The sequence below is a fragment of the Rana temporaria genome, chromosome 1, assembly GCF_905171775.1.
Source record: "Rana temporaria chromosome 1, aRanTem1.1, whole genome shotgun sequence".
NCBI classification, from domain to species: Eukaryota; Metazoa; Chordata; class Amphibia; order Anura; family Ranidae; genus Rana; species Rana temporaria.
In genome coordinates this window covers 494,912,055-494,929,949 of record NC_053489.1, presented here as the reverse complement: position 1 = coordinate 494,929,949, position 17,895 = coordinate 494,912,055, and the positions used below count along the sequence as shown (strand labels likewise).

General features: G+C 42.8%; 1 protein-coding gene across 1 annotated transcript in view; it reads right to left on the bottom strand.

Annotated features, from left to right (window-relative positions):
- Positions 1–17,895, bottom strand: part of SPATA5 (spermatogenesis associated 5) — a 595,351-nt gene that overhangs the window by 468,268 nt on the left and 109,188 nt on the right. The window contains exon 10 of the mRNA XM_040330544.1: positions 4,809–4,963. Within this exon, the coding sequence (XP_040186478.1) occupies positions 4,809–4,963 (155 nt within the window). The remainder of the gene's footprint in view (positions 1–4,808; positions 4,964–17,895) is intronic.

Sequence of the window (17,895 nt, the reverse complement as noted above, 5' to 3'; positions counted from 1 at the left end):
CCAAGGCGGCTCTACTGTGATTGGACACAGGGGGAGCTGATCATTCGTGACACAGGTAGAATGGTGGTCCCCCTATGTAAACAAGACAGATTGCCATTCTTGAGAAGGGAAGGTTGTGATCCGGTGTTCCTGTAAAGCAGGAACACGGATCTCTGCCCTCCTATAGTATGAGCACCTCACAAAGTGTACACAAGCACAGGTTAGGCACACAGTTAACCCCTTGATCGCCCTTGATGTTAACCCCTTCCCAGTCATTAGTACAATGACAGTGCATATTTTTAGCACTAATGAATGTATTAGGGTCACTGGTCCCCAAAAAGTGTCACTTAGTGTCCGATTTGTCTGCTGTAATATCGCAGTCTCGCTATTAGTAGCTGATCGCCGCCATTACTAGCAAAAAATAATAATAAAAAAGTTCCATAAATCTATCATATAGTTTGTAGAATAACTTTAATTATAACTTTTGCATAAACCAACGCTTATTGGGATTTTATTTTTACCAAAAACATGTAGCAGAATACATATTTTTCAATTTTTTTCATTGGATATGTTTTAGCACCCTGACATCTCCCCTTTGAGACAGGAAAAGGGACTTAGGACAGATATTCCTCAGTCCCTTTCTTTCGGCCCCTTTTCTCTGCAGCCTCAGTTGCGCCGGAGATGAATGTACAAGAGACAGTGGCTCCTCTCCATCATAAACTGAAGCAGTGTAAACACAGTTTACAATGCTCAGTTATGAATAGACAGGGTCAGTGACTGTCTATTCGGAAAAGGGAGGAGCTGCTAAATTATATATATACTAGCTCCTTCGTCCACTCTGACAGATCCGGGACAGGAGAGGGTGGAGGAGCACAGAGGGGGACCGGAGGAGCAAAGGGAGGAGCGCGTGAAGGGGCACCAGAGGAGAACATGGAGAACACAGAGTAGGACATGGAGGGGGAACGGAGGAGGATACAGGGGACAGTCATGGACGATCGTTGTGGTGGTGGGGGGAGTTACGATCGTTCATCATCAATCTCCCTGTATTGCTTTCAATAAAGCAGCTGAAACTGTAGGGGGGGAGGAGAAGAAGCTTTATTGAAAGCCACACAGAGGGATCGGTGATCGTAACTCCCCCACCCCTGCACCGATCGTCCCTGACTGTCCAGGTATCGGGTCAAGCATCTGAGAATTTGCACAAATATAAGTACTCATGCAAATGCTCGGTATCGGTGCAACCCTAGTTATTATTACTACCACTGACACCAATGCTCAGGTTATTGTACTCCAACTTCTTCAGTGTGTATTGAGATATGCTGCAAACAAAATGCAGCAGGACTGGCATTTGTGTGCTGAGGTGCGTAATAGCCCAATGCTTCACTTGATGCAATACACTTAAATGCATGAGAACACGCTGCTACATTGCTATTCAACTTGAAAATTATAGAGGGCCTCAAGTGTGGCCCCTGGCACTTCCAGAGGACCGCATTTGTGACCTTCTATAGTTTTCAAGTTGACCACTACTACTGCATTAGACCATCAAAACTGCAGGAAAATTCTGTTCTGTGTGATTTGATTTTTCACACAGTATGGATTTAACATGCAATTTCCATGGATAAACAGCTGTGCATTGTGTTATTAATATACTCCAAAGTGTCTAAGATATATAACTAGTGAGCTAGTACAATGATTTTTACTGTAAATCTTTTTCGAGTTCAATGTTTTTAATGAATTCTGCAAGTTATGCAGAGCAAACAATCCGCATACAGAAAAAGAGCAAGCAGAGTATAGTGAGCAACATTGTTCAATGGGTAAGGGTAAAAAAAAAACATGTGAAAACCTACAAATACCATGTGCTTATGCTACTACTGCTGTGTCCCTACCCTTTGGAGGCTGCTAGCACTGTGAACCTTATAGTTTAGATTTACAAGGGTAGCAATGGAGCATGGAGAGGGTGAATACAAAAAAAATACAAATAAAGCCTGGACATGAGCTCAAAATTCAGGTGACTTTTAATAACTAGCATACACACCACACACACCAGCTAAAGAATGAATCTCATAAAACGAAAGCAAGTTTAAAGCTTAATTAGAAAAATAACAAATATGTTATATTTACCTGCTCTGTGCAATAGTTTTGCACAGAGCAGCCTGATCTTCTTCCTCTGTGGTACCCTATCGGCGCTCCGAGCTCCTCCTCTTTGGCAAGTGCCCCCATGGAGGCATCCGTGTGTGCTTGCTCCCGAGCTGTCCTGTCTGCGTCTAAGAATGGGCAAGTCGGCTCTGGCGATCACCATCAAGCCTCTCAGTGTATGGTGCATCCTTCGATTAAGTTTCCAGGCCTTTTCCCAAGATACCAGCCTCTTGCATGGTCCTCTCCAGGATAGGTCCTCCCCTGGCTTCCTTCATCAAGTGGCTTCCTACCGCAGGACAGACAGCACAGGATCACCTTGAAAGCGTAGACCCAGTCTGACCACTGGGCCTACTTAGATAGATCACAACCCCGAACCAACGTGATCTCGGGCCAGGATTTCAGGAGCACGCACCCCCGGCCAGGTGGGCCACAATGTGGTGGGACGACAGACGACCTCGGTTCAGTGGCGTCTGTCCCTTAAGTACCCCTCCCCAGCATGCACAGCGGGATGATCACCCCCACTGATTGGCTGCCAAGGGGGACACCCAATACACCCCGACTCTGCTGCTGCCACCCTTGGCCTGAGAGGGTAATACCCCCAGGGGAACAATGGTGGTTACTCCGGGCACAGCCATGGCTGGAACAGAGGCTAAATTTGGCCAAAATTACACATGTCTGAGTAAACTAACACTCAGATCCCCCTCTAAATTTAAAGCAGCGCCTGCCCAAAGGTGCAGGCCGCTACATGTCTATTTCCCAAAGACTGGATATGACATTGGACCCTTAATGGACTTGAAGAAAAAATAATACAGTAAGCACGAATGTTACTTTTTTATCATGTACTGATCGAAGAACACTGAAAATTAAGAAATTCTTAAACAGTTGGGACCTCCAAATACAGTCCAACTGAGTAGTGGACAAAAGCTTCTAAGAGACCCAAAGCAATGGAAATCATACTTCAACAGTATCTAAAGCAATCAATGCCTGAAAGGAGGCTGAATGAAAAGCGCCAATCAAATTAGAAAATGCCATGACCAAGAAGAGGGCACCAGGGATCAACCTGGTGCTCCAAACCAGTGCAGATAACCATCACTAAGGGGAAGTAAGTGCTAGAAGTAGCCACAGGTCTGAATCAGCAAATAGAGGACAAACCAACCCAAAACAGGTGAAACAGCACACCACCCGAACAGGAGAGAAAAACTAGATCAACAACGAATGTGCTCAACAAAACTCAATGTTTACTGGGCCAAGCACCAGAGTAAAAAAACAGACATACTATGTCCAATATCAAAAAAAAATTTTTTAGACGACTACAGGAAGTGCTAAAACCTTGTATACCCTAATTCTTGACTCTTCTTGAAGAAAAGGAAGCTTGGACAGATAGAACATTTCCATTAAAAAAAAAAAAACTGGTCAACAGCTGTAGGATAATTCCTGACCCTTGAATCAGAGAAAATAAAGGTAAAAAAAAAAAAAAAAACATGTGAAAAACTACAAATACCCTGTGCTTATGCTACTACTGTTGTGTCCCTACCCTGTGGAGGCTGCTAGCACTGTGAACCATATAGTTTAGATTTACAAGGGTAGCAATGGAGCATGGAGAGGGTGAATACAAAAAAATACAAATAAAGCCTGGACATGAGCTCAAAATTCAGGTGATTTTTAAAAACTAGCATACACACCACACACACCAGCTAAAGAATGAAGCTCATAAAATGAAAGCAAGTTTAAAGCTTAATTAAAAAAACAACAAATATGTTATATTCACCTGCTCTGTGCAATAGTTTTGCACAGAGCAGCCTGATCTTCTTCCTCTGTGGTACCCTATCGCCGCTCCGAGCTCCTCCTCTTTGGCAATAGAAAGAAGGAACCGGCGCTCAAGATGATGTACCTCAGTGGTGAATAAAATAGCCCAAAATCCAGTGGGTGCAGGCAATGTACAGAGCATAAATGGGAGAAAAGAAATTTTGGACAGCCGCACTCCAATAAAAGGTAAAAAGGTGGTGCCTTTTATTCTGGTAAAAAAAATACTACAAAAGCAAGAAAAAAACAGCAAACAGTGGGGTAATAGAGCTTAGCTCTATTACCCCACTGTTTGCTGTTTTTTTTCTTGCTTTTGTAGTATTTTTTTACCAGAATAAAAGGCACCACCTTTTTACCTTTTATTGGAGTGCGGCTGTCCAAAATTTATTTTCTCCCATTTATCCTCCTCTTTGGCAAGTGCCCCCATCCGTGTGTGCTTGCTCCCGAGCTGTCCCGTCTGCGTCTAAGAATGGGCAGGTCGGCTCTGGCCCCTGCTTGTTTGGCAAAGTGTTTGATTGACAGCACTGGAAGCCAATGGCTCCCGCTGTTATCCATTTGCCCAGGGAAGAGGGAGACAGAAGCGAGAGCTGCTGCTTTCGTGCAAATCGCTGGATCGGATCGGGCTCAGGTAAGAATAAAGGGGCTGGGGGTGATTCTGCAGCACAGAAGGTTTTTCACCTTAATGCATAGGTGAAAAATGCATTAAGGTGAAAAACCTTAAGGCTTTAGAACCACTTTAAGTTAAATTAAAAGGGGTGACATTTGTAACCTTAAAAGGTGGTACATTTTTATTTCATGTATGCCTACTAAAATGGAACAATTACAACTGGCTATTCAGATTTCTGCATACACCCAGTCTAGTACTCTTTAAGAGAGTGCTAAATATGACTTACCTTTGGCACATCCACTGCAACCTCTCTCATTGCACTTGGCCTGACATCACTCATCGCCTGCAGGAAATCATTCAGAGTAATTACCACCAAGCCAGCCACTTCACCGTCTGATGGGTTATTTAGTTCTCCCAATTTTTTCCGCAGAGCATTCAAGCCTGTAAACAAAGCCAAACGTTTTACTAATATTGCTATCAGAATCAATATTAAGAAAAAAAAAAATACATAATAATCTAATGATCTAATAAACAGAAAATTCTGACTTGAGTTAAAGGAAACTAAAAATAAATGATCTACATAGTAAATCAGCTATCCTAAAATGAGGAATAAAAACCTACTTTATTTGTGGTTGAAATTAAGCATGTAGATACCTTTTATAAAAAAAAAAAAAAAAAGCTTTACTATGATATTACAAAATATATCTACACTAAGGGACCTATATAAGAACTTGCTGATAGGTGAATAAGAATCCTTTCTTTGGTTATTACAGAACACAAGTGTTCATGGTATCATTATAATTGAGATATAACTCAAAAGTTAAAGGCTAAGTTCACCTTTAAAAAAAAAAAAATGCAAATATTTTGCAGGGAAAAATGGCCTATATTATTATTTTTTTTACAGGAGCTATAAAAAGTATAGATTGTGGGTGCAGTGTCAGGCCTACACATGCTTTCCCTAACTCTCTGGCTGTACCTCTGTATGGCTTTCAGTGACAGAGCTGGAGGAAGAGACAATAGACTACGGGTGCGCTGGTTAGCACGCTCATAGTACATTGGGAACTACAAGTCCATCTGCTATCATGGAACTTGTAGTTTATTCATTCAAAATTTATAACTGTTGTCAGGAGGTAGGGGGGGGACTGGCATTTTCACCATGTTACATGTTACATCCACAATTGCTGGTGTAACATGTAACAGGGTGCAAAAGGTGAACTTAGCCTTTGTGGTGGCCAACCTCTGTCCCTTTGGTACTTACTGCGCAGCCATTGGACCCCAGCAGTCTGTAGTGGGAGCATGTAAAGAAGTAATAGCAGTAATCTCTACTAGTCTCATGTAACATATCCCCAATCTCTCACTGTCTTCTGCAGTATCTTTTCCATCTCCATCCAAAACCTGTAGCAAGTCTATGACCAACTTTTTATCTAGTATAGCTGTAGTCTCTGACAGTCCTCTCTAGCATTACATATACTGAAAAATATATTCGGTGATGTCAGTTGCTAACCTCAGTTTACATGCATGAGGGTAGAGGGGATATACCTTTTTCACTCACAACTGTTTTCTCTGGTGCCAGAACTGTATACAAGTAATCCTCTCTCTCTCTTTTACCCTAAACAGGTGCATGTGTGACACTAAAGCACTCCTGTTTAGGATAAAAACTGGCTTAGAAGACAGGGTGAGACTGTCAGATCATGCATGCACATCTGACCGCTCTTTAATGTCTATGGGCAGTTAAAATGTCAGTGCACTTTGTAGCATCTGGTGCCTACAGAGAAAGACAGGAGAGCTATAAAAGGGCATGAACACCTGCCTTCACTCCCCAGGCCCTGTAACAGAATCACAAATATTTGCAATACAGACTTCCTGTAATGTGGCACATTTATAATGAACAGGATACGGTACAATATCAATAAAAACATTCCAGGAGGCCAGCTGGAGAAGGAGAAGAGTGCTACAGGCTGCAGGCAAAGGAAATGCTACAAATATCTTCCCTATTGTGACCGCAGATCATATTTTGAAGCTAATTATCCAGAGAAGCCCAATGGCAATGACAGGCGAGTTGTAACAGTACACACACTATCAGAACTCGCTAGATAAACCCAGAGCAATAACAAGTGCGCAACATTGAAATGTATCCAAACTGCTTAAACTATACACTGAAACCTTATTTCAACTTCTTTGTGATAAACTATTCAGCTATTGAAAGGATGGCATGCTGTCTTTCAAAAAGGTTTCATTTTTGCCAGTTAATAAGTAGTAGAACGATGGTAAAATAAGCATTCAAGTCCGGTAAGTCTTGTGAAATGTTTGTTATACTTTAACTACTTCTTCAATGCAGGGTTTTCCATCCTTGACCAGAGCATTCTATGTTTTATGCCCTGTACACACGGTCGGAATTTCCGATGGAAAAAGACAGATGGGAGCCCGATCAGACTTTTTCCGTCCGAAATTCCCTTGGACTTAGATAGAGAACATGTTTTCTATTTTTCAGACAGAAAAAACTCCTATCGTAAAATCTGTTCATCTGTATGGAATTCCGACGCACTAAAAACCATGCATGCTCAGAATCAAGTCGACACATGCTCGGAAGCATCGAACTTCATTTTTCTCGGCTCGTCACAGTGTTGTATGTCACCGCGTTTTTGATGGTCGGAATTTGGTGTGACCATGTGTATGCAAGACAGCTTGAGGGGAATTCCGTCGGAAAAAACATCCGAGTTTATTCCGACGGACAGTATGTCGTGTGTACAGGGCATTAGAGATGTAAAGGGTGCACAAGGAGCAAACTACTGTTATTTTTTAAGAGATCCTTTTGCAACTCAGCTTATAACGGAAATAAATATTTAGCCATTTAATTAGTATAACTGTATAGGCTTAACGCAAAAAATTTTTATAATTCCCCCTTGGTCTCATTAGTTTAGGTCTGGTGGGCAAAGGTCATCTGAAATCTGACAGCCTATCGGTCAACTACCTGACCTTACACAAAGCCTCCTATCTTGCATGCAGCATGAGAGGTAAGGAAGTTGACAAGTTGACAACTGTCAAATGTCAGGCAACCTCTGACTCTCCTATTGCCCAGCAAGGACTTTTCTTATACTGTATTTCATTGCTAACAAGGTTTCCTTTAAAACATTTATGACATCTGAGTTGAAGTGGGAGTTTTTTTTTTTTTTTAATCAATAGTTGTTATTGAAGATTTTCAGGGGACAACAAAGAAAAAGGGAAAGGGAAAAAGACATACACAAGGTGCAGTGATATACACGCCTTCCATCATATACTTATTACTGATACCAGAAAACATCAATATTCAAAATCAATGTACCAAACCTTAAGAAACATCAACATTCAAAATCAATGTAACAAACCTGGAGAGCCTTAGAAGTATTTGGGCCATAGAGACCAATAGTCATCAAATTGTTTGCTTCTCATAGAATTGATGGCAATAAGTCTTTCAAATGTGTAGTTTCTATGAGTCCCAATTATCACGTCAGAAACATTTATAGTCTTGTTGGATTTCCAATGTCGTAAGACTAGTGATCTAGTTTCTAGTAGTATGTGCCAGAAACGCATTCCAGCTCCATCCATACCCCAATCCCATCCCATCTGCATCCACCACCCCCATCCCATACAAGCTCCATTCACAACCGTGATCCCATCTTGGCTCTAATCACCACCCGATCCCATCCCGGTTCCATACATTCTCTTAATCCTATCCTGGCTCCATCCATTCCTCAATCACATCCTGGCTCCATCCACCAACCCATCACAGCTCCATCCATTCCCCTGATTCCATCCCGGCTCCATCTATTCCCCAGATTCAACCCCGGCTCCATCCTTTTCCCTAATTCAATCCTGGCTCCATCCATTCTCCTAAAAGGAGGGGGGCAGTTTAACCCCCCAGCACAATTCCTCTCCCCTCCCAAAGCACCCCCTAGCACATACCCTCTAACCCCCACCCCCCAAAATCAAAGATCCCATCCCAGCTCCATCCATCCCCCAATCCCATCCCTGCTCCATCTACACCCCATCCCAGCTCCATCTACCCTGCCCAATCCCATCCCTGCTCCATCCACCCCATCCCATCCCAGCTCCATCCATCCCCCATACCAGCTCCATCCATCCCCCTGATCCCGTCCATGCTCCATCCAACCCTATCCCATCTCTGCTCCATTCACCCCACCATCCCAGCTCCATCTATTTCCCTGATCCCATTCCGGCTCCATCCGTCCCCCAGATCCCATCCCAGCTCCATCCATACCCCGATCCATCCCGTCTCCACCCACCATTCACAACCGAGATCCCATCCTGGCTCCATCCACCACCCGATCCCATCCCGGTTCCATACATTCCCCTGATGCCATCCTGACTCCATCCACCACCCCCATTCCATCCCCATTCACAACAGAGATCCCATCCTGGCTCCATCCACCACCCGATCCCATCCCGGTTCCATAGATTTCCCCTGACCACATCCTGGCTCCATCCATCACCCTCGATCCTATTCCAGCTCCATCCAACCCCCCCCCCCCCCTAATCACATTCCAGCTCTATCCACCACCCTATCCCAGTTCCTACCATTCCCCTGATTCCATCCCGACTCCATCTATTCCCCAGGGGGGTGATACCATGTTTTACCGCACAAGGTGACACCAACCCTACTGACACCACTGATTGAGGTACATTAATGGTATATTGGTACAAAAGGGAGCTGGATTTTACAAAAAAGGTGAACCTAATCTTTAATTCTAAAAAGAAAACACTGGTGATACAATTGTATATATACAAACATAAATGGGAAACAACCAAGAGAAATGTGTTTCCTTACACTTGCATTTTTAATCTACTGGAAAACAGAAACACCAGTTCATTTATGTCTCGAAAATCTAGTTCCCCCTTCACAAATTGGGGAATGAATGATCAAAGTTCTCCAAACAAAGCCTGAAGTAATTCAAGTAAAATGTTCATGCAAAAGCCACTTATGGGGTCATCATTTTGCTGGAAATATTTTTTACAGTTGAGTGATAATAGAAAACAGACAGAAAATAAGAGCATGTATTTTTCTGTTTCCTTGTGCTGTTTTCATAATCATTCTCCCCTCCCACATTACTCTAGGGCTGAAACCTGACCACACAAATCTTACAACCCACAACAGATCTCAGATGTGCATGCAGTTTTTTTTTTCTTTTCAGAAAGCCACTGCAAGTAAAATCACTAAGATCTCTAACCCTAACCTATTATACATGCAAAGCTGAGTGTGACCTAAATTTGTGGACACGCTTGGCCGTTCCAAGACAGAATGTAATTGAACAGTTACAAAACACTAGACTGTTTTTAATATACCATATTATTTGTGTCTGTTATCTAAAGGTGGGCTAATCTTCTACTATATTTCCTCCCTTTTTAAAAATAAATAAATTTCAGAAGCACCATTCTTAACAGACTATGAGTGGAGGGGGGATGCACAGATGTCTTATGCCGCGCACACACGGTCGTTTTTTGTGATGAAATAAAACTACGTTTTAAAAAACGTCATTTAAAATGATCGTGTGTGGGCTTTACGTCGTTTTTTGTCTTCTAAAAAACGACCAAAAAAAAATTCGAACATGCTTAAATTTTTTATGTCGTTTTTCAAAATGACGTTTTTTTGTGTCATAAAAAATGACCGTGTGTGGGCTAAAACGACGTTTAAAACAACCTTTTTAAACCCGCGCATGCTCAGAAGCAAGTTATGACGTGAGCTTGAATGGAACAGAGTGCCGTCGTATGTGTTGTACGTAACCGCGCTTTGCTAGAGCATTTTGAAAAAACTACGGTGTGTAGGCAGCATCGTTTTTTAAAATTAAGTTTTATTTCGCGAGAAAAAAACAACGTTTTTTACAAGACAAAAAACGACCGTGTGTACGCGGCATTAGGTTTAAAAAAGTCTAATAGATAAATAAAAAGCCCACTAAAAGGAAAAAATAAACATTTGGCAGCAATGCTCACCTTCAATCCAGAGCTGTCCATTGAAGTACCCTTTTCACCATAAGATGTCCTCAGTTTTCTGGGTGAATTATCGCCAGTATCATTTAACCCACTTCCTCGGCATAGCCTGTCATTTACCCGCCCCCAGCCTGTTAGTGAATGGTAAAGGAGAAGCAGCATTGTGATGAGGTCATCTTTCTGTCAGTTTGATTTTTCCTCCAGCCAGCATGCTCCTCGTCAGTACATGAACTGATTGGATCCCTATGCAGCTTCTTCCTCTCCTACTCTGAGCTTTGCTGTACAGAAACTGCAAGAGGCAAGATTCAGCCATGTAAAATTCTAATTGGACTTGTTCCTTTATGACCTTCTGTGCCTTCCTACGGGTCCTTAATATAATAAAATGAGCAAGTCTATGAGTGCTGCTCTTCGTGTAGTTTTGTCTGCCTCTCCTCCAGATTTCACCAATCAGATTAAAGCATTCATAGTAAGCCTAAATTGACTGGTGGCTGTGAACAAAAAAAAATCTTGGCACTGGCACCTTGATATACTGTATCGGGCTTTATGCTTTTCAAACAGCACACAGCCATGTTGGCTGCGTAGTATCCATTAGGTAGATTCAGAAAGAGTTAGGCCGGCTTATCAGTAGATAAGCCGACCTAACTCAGAATCTACGCCGACCTATGTTTAAGCGTATGCTCAAACAGAGATACGCTTAAACATATCTAAGATACGACGGCTTGCGCCGTCCTATCTTAAATTGCAATATTTCGGATGGCCGCTAGGTTGCGCTTCCATTGCGGTCTGCGTAGAATATGTAAATGAGTTGATACGCCGATTCACGAACGTACGCCCGGCCGCCGCAGTAGTTTTACGCCGTTTCCGTAAGGCATTAGCAGGCCTAAAGTTATTCCATCTATTAGGTGGAATAACAATGTTAAAGTATGGCCGCCGTTCCCGCCGCAAGATTCAAATTTTTTACGTCGTTTGCGTAAGTCGTCCGCGAATCGGGATTTACGTTGTTTACGTCCACGTTGAAATCAATAGGCCCGTGCGGTGTACTTAGCCGCAATGCACACTGGGAGATGTAGGCGCCCGGTGCATGCGCAGTAACAAAAAAACATCAAAAAAGTAAGGTCAAGCCTGATTAGCATTAAACACGCCCCCCTTCCACACATTTGAATTTGGCGCCCTTACGCCCGCCCGCTTTAGGCTACGCCGCCGTATATTAGCAGGCAAGTACATTGAGAATCATGTACTTGCCTAGCTAACTTACGGCGGCGTAGCCTAAACAGGCTAAGCTACGCCGCCGCAAGTTTGCACCCATGTACCTTAATCTACCTATAGGTTTCTAAATACTGCACCTAAATGACAAGCAAAAGTGATTGTCGAGTGTGTATATATATATATATATATATATATATATATATATATATATATTAGTTTTCTATCCAGCCAGCAGGTGGAGCTTTAGTAGTAACAAAAAAAGCACAGACACAGCAGCCAACTAAAGGGTTACTTTAATGACGCATGTGGCATCTACTCACTATCTATTAAAAAATAACACATGCATTAAATATTTGAATGAAGGCACTCCAATGTATCAAGAATAAAAAAATAATTACCCTTCACCAATAAAATGACAACAATGTCAAAAACCTCCAACATTACATCCACACATCATATTTCCACCATAATCGAACTGCTAAGCCTGTAGGTACTAAACTGGCCAGTATAGGGTAAAGTAAACAAAATCAGGTTGTAAACAATTACTACAGGTATCGTGGAAATCCACTTTGAACTTCTGAGCTATTGCTATCCCTTAAAAAAGAATAATGCCATTCTTTGAGAAGATTCCAAAATAAAAAGGAAGAAAACTCTAGTCTTACATGTTTTTTCTCTACATGTTTTCATATACACTATATTACAAAAAGTATTGGGACCCCTGACTTTAAACGCACATGAACTTGAATTTGCCTCCCAGTCTTAAGCCTGAGGCCCCGTACACACGTCCGAGGAACTCGACGTGCCAAACACATCGAGTTCCTCGTCGAGTTCAGTGTTGAAGCCGCCGAGGATCTCGGCGGGCCGACTTTCCTCATTGAACAACGAGGAAATAGAGAACATGTTCTCTATTTGGTCCGATGAGTTCCTCGTCGGCTTCCTCGCTGAAAAGTGTACACATGACCGAGTTTCTTGGTAGAATCCAGCTCCGATCGAGTTTCTGGCTGAATTCTGCCGAGAAACTCGGTCGTGTGTACGGGGCCTCATACACACGATTAAACTTCCAACTGACTTTTCCGTGAATTTTGCCCCAAAGGGCATTGTCCGTGAACTTGGTATGCATACACACGGTAGGACTTTTACAGCCAACAAACACGAACGTAGTGACGTAATAGACACACTACATGTTTTTTCTGCTCTTTACCGCCACCCTTTGGGTAACTTCTGCTACTTTTGTCTGATCTTTAGCATTGGTTCTGAGCGTGCGTGTTTGTACTTTGGACTTTAGTCCGATAGACTTGTGTACACACGATCGGATTAGCCGACCTAGGACATTTGTTGCCGGAAAGTTTGTCTGTTCACACAGCGAACATTTGTCCGATGAAAAAGTGAAAAGGTTTGTCCGATGGAGTGTACACACTTTGTCTTCAAAAACAGGTTAGTCGGAGGTTTGTTGTCAAAAAGACTGATCGTGTGTACAGGCCTTAAGTCTGTAGGGTTCAATATTGAGTTGGTCCACCCATTGCAGCTATAACAGCTTCAACTCTTCTAGGAAGATTTTCCACAAGGTTTAGGAGTGTGTCTATGGGAATATTTGACCATTCTTCCAGAATCGCATTTGTGAGGTCAGGCAATGATGCAGACAAGAAGGCCTGGCTTGCAGTCTCCGCTCTAACTCATCCCAAAGGTGTTCTATCGGGTTGAGTTTAGGAGTCTGTGCAGGTCAGTCAAGTTCCTCCACCCCAAAATAGCTCATCCATGTCTTTATGGACCTAGCTTTGTGCACTGGTCCAAATCACTTGGTGGAGGGGGGATTATAGTGCGGGGTATTTTTTCGGGGGTTGGGCTTGGCCCCTTACTTCCAGTGACGGGAACTCTTAAGGCGTCAACATACCAAGACATTTTGAACAATTTCATGCTTCTGGTTTAAATTCAGGTTTAATTGCCAACGCAATTCCATAGGATAATCATTGGGTTAGTTGTTTAGAGGTAAATAATGTTTTAATTATAGAATTTGAAATAGTTACTGAAGAATTTTTTCACTTTTGGAGTTCTCAAAGATGGCATAAAGCCACTATTGCACATGCCTGAGACCTTACTACCATATTTCTGACATCACAATATGGCAGCTAGATCCCATACATGTGTGATAGTGACTGATCCATGTTAACATTACTACACCTGTGCAGTCCCAATGTCAAATCCCCATTTGGAATAGATAGAAACTGGCAATAAGTATGGGGGCTATATGTTGTGCATGCATGGGAACAGAAAATGCATTTGATGAATCATCAGGCTTCAGTTGTGACTATGGGCACAAGTTTTCTATTGATGCTGAGGAGGGGCTGCTTCCAAAGTGGTGAGCGCAAAGAGGATTGGAATTATTGCTCACTTCACACTAGGGACACTGACAGGTGTGATCTGAGAGTTTGGGGGGGCACATACAAAACTCCTGCCAGAACTTATTTTTGTATTCGCTTTCTCTTCCACCCTGCTGCTTTATTGAAGGAGCAGGACAAGCATAGCAAGAAGTGCTGGCATCAAGAAGTGTATTCCCAGAATTCTGCTGCTCCCCAGGCTATAATTCTGCTGAATGCCCTTCTGAGAGTTTGGGGGGGGCACATACAAAACTCCTGCCAGAACTTATTTTTGTATTCGCTTTCTCTTCCACCCTGCTGCTTTATTGAAGGAGCAGGACAAGCATAGCAAGAAGTGCTGGCATCAAGAAGTGTATTCCCAGAATTCTGCTGCTCCCCAGGCTATAATTCTGCTGAATGCCCACCCACCTCCTTCTTACCACTTACTCCTTCCTTCAAACTTTGCTGCACACCAACTTTTACCACTCAACTCTGCCCCCCTTATACACCACTCTGCAACACGCACCCTCCTCGCTCTCACCAATCTTCCTTGGCACCCTTCTGCAGTCCCCACACTTTCACCATTTTACCAGTACTATTTGAAACCATCGTCCTCCAGTACGAGAATCTGCCTACACTTCCCAGCCTACCCAAACTGTCACCACTGCGCTTGCCACCACCTCAATCCACTAGCTCTCACCAACACCCCAACTCAACACACGCACACACCATTTCCAAGCTATGGTCACACTTGTATAGTATTTAAAAGAAAAATCAATATAGTTGGGAAAAGGAACAGTTATTTTGGTATCTGGTAAAACTTGGTGACACCTTTAGGACAGCACTAGAAGAAAAAAAAAACTCTTGACTGTATGTTGGCCTATGATCTGTACTAGTGGCTGCTGGATTCTAACATTGAATGTATAATAAGGTTATACAAGGTCTTCCTTCTCTAAGCAAGCAAGGCACTGCATTAGAAAAATGCTGCAGGATAAGCAGTAAAGACCAGAATTTGTATTCTTCTTTTTAGGTAAACCATGACAAATCCTAACCATCCTACAGATACTATTGCTATATTTGAATGTAGAATGTTACTGAGGAACCAGAGTGCTATTAGCTGACAGGAAAATATGCAGTCAAATAACTTCCCCACGGTGATTTTTTATTTTTTTTTGTTCATGTCTGGATTTAATATTTGTGAGCTGCAATCACTCTGAAATCTGCTCCTTCCTTTAATACTTGTCCATGTGCCCTAGGTTACCCTATTGAAAGAGGATGTGGTTTTGTGGTTTGTTCATTTTCTTTCCCGGTAGCATCAGCTTTATTTGGATGCTTGTTACATGTTATACATTTTGTAAGGGTGCATAATTCTTTTCCGAACAATTACAGTTTCCTAAAATGTAATTACTTGTATATTAAATATGAATGCAGCCCTTGACAGCTCAGTGAAGTCCTTAGGAACTGGGACGTTTTTTGGCTGGCTAGACACTGTGGGTGGATGTGCAGTGCTTTCACAATTCTTTATGGGGCAGGAAGCTCTACAATTTGTACCAGTAAGAAGTCAGGACTGCCAAAAGCCCCCAGCAAATAATTGTTCTGCTCCCAACAGACAACACAATCATGAACAACAGGCATTTTATTGTGGACTCAAACTACAAAAAACATAGTTCTGTGCAACGCACAGAATTATTGTGTAAAAATATTGAAAATGCTGTGTACAACAAAACATCAGATAATTCTTTAGCAATTATTAAACTTTTTTCATTTGCTTAAAGTGATTGTAAAGTCTCGTTTTGACATATACTTACCTCATTTGTGCAGTTGGTTTTGCACAGAGCAGCCTGGATCCTCCTCTTCTCGGGTCTCTCTTTGCTGCTCCTGGCCCCTCCCTCCTGTCGAGTGCCCCCACAGCCAGCAGCTGGCTATGGGGGCACCCGAGCAGAGTCACAGCTCTCTGTGTCTGTTCAGACACGGAGCCCCGACCCAATCCTCTTTTCCCTAAAAAGTGAACTGACTGATTGACAGCCACGGGAGCCAATGGCACCTCTGCTGTGTGCCAGATGGCTAAGACACTTGTGGACATCGCTGGAGAGAGATGGGGCTCAGGTAAGTAATTAGGGGGTGCTGGGGAGGCTGCTACACACAGGTTTTTTTTTTATCTTAATGCATTAAAGCGGGGGTTCACCCGAAAAACATTTTTTAACATTACATTCAGCCGAGTTGTCCTAATGACAATCGGCCGTTTGTTTTTTTTTTGTTTTTTTCGTACATACCGTATTTTCACCGCTGCTTCAGGGTATGTCTTCTGCGGGACTGGGCGTTCCTAATTGATTGACAGGCTTCCGACCATCGCATAAAGCGCATCACGAGTTGCCGAAAGAAGCCGGACTGCGAGTCGGCTCTATGCGGCACCTGCTCACCGACTTTCGGCTTCTTTCGGCAACTCGTGACGCGCAGTATGCGATGGTCGGAAGCCTGTCAATCAATTAGGAATGCCCAGTCCCGCAGAAGACATACCCAGAAGCGGCGGTGAAAATACGGTATGTACGAAAAAAAAAAAACAGCCGATTGTCATTAGGACAACTCGGCTGAATGTAATGTTAAAAATAATTTTTTTGGGTGAACCTCCGCTTTAAGATGAAAAAACTTCTGCCTTTACAACTCCTTTAAGCTCCTACATCATTGCTCTGCACCCATCAGTCTTATATACTGTATACAGTATACATACATTATACGGTGCAAAAGTTTTAGGCAGGTGTGAAAAAAGCTTTCAGATATAGAAGTGTTAATAGTTTATTTGAATCAATTAACAAAAAAAGTAAATGAACAGAAACAAAATCCAAATCAAATCATTATTTGGTGTGAACACCCTTTGCCTTCAAAATGGCATAAATTCTTCTAGGTACACTTGCACACATCTTTTGAAGGAACTGGTCAGGTAGGTTGTTCCAAACATCTTAATTGCATTGGCTATGTACAGTATTTGGAGCCATTATCCTTCTGCAGAATACATTTGGGGCCAATCACATGCCTGATGGTATGGCATGATGGATCCTGCCCAAATATTCAACTTCATTCGCAGAAATGAAGCCCTAAACTTGCAAGAAACCTCCACCATGCTCCCCTGTTGCCTGCAGACACTCTCCTGCTCTCTGTGAACAAACTGGCTCGCGCTACAACCAATTATTTCAAATGTTGACTCAGTCCAGACAAAGCACCCCCACCTCTCTAAGCCTCTTATGCAGCTGAGAACAGAGGTCATGTGACCCCTTGCTGCCAACTGCTGAAGCAAGGTGAGGGCGGAGATGAGGGGGGGTGCTGCAGCTGCAGAAGAGGTGCAAGGGCTACATTAAATGGCCTGGTGGGCAGATTCGTCTCGTTGGCCTTGTGTTTGACACATGTGGACTACAGGATCAAACCCAGAAAGATTTGTGGTCCCCATGTATCAAAATTTGTAATGCAGGGGCTGTCTCAAATAGTCACTGTAGGTTCACAGCAACCATCAAATGTGGCTGTTCCCCATTCAAAGCTTTGTTTACAGTCCACCCCCCTTCTCCTAGCAAAGTATACTCACTGCTTCTTCCTACTTCAGTAGTCCCCCCTGCATAAGCTCTGATGTCGGCACTAATGAGATTGGTTGACTTAAATTCCCCCTCTCACATGACAGTGTTGGGGCCTGGTAATTTGCCGCTTAGGCTCAAGCACTGTCACATAGAGAAGGTCACATGCTTTCCTATGATCTCAAAACCCCTCACTTAGACCCCCACTTAGAAATAGCCTCTAAATAGCGCCTCAAATACGCCTCCTATTAATTTCAGTGTGTCTTTTCAC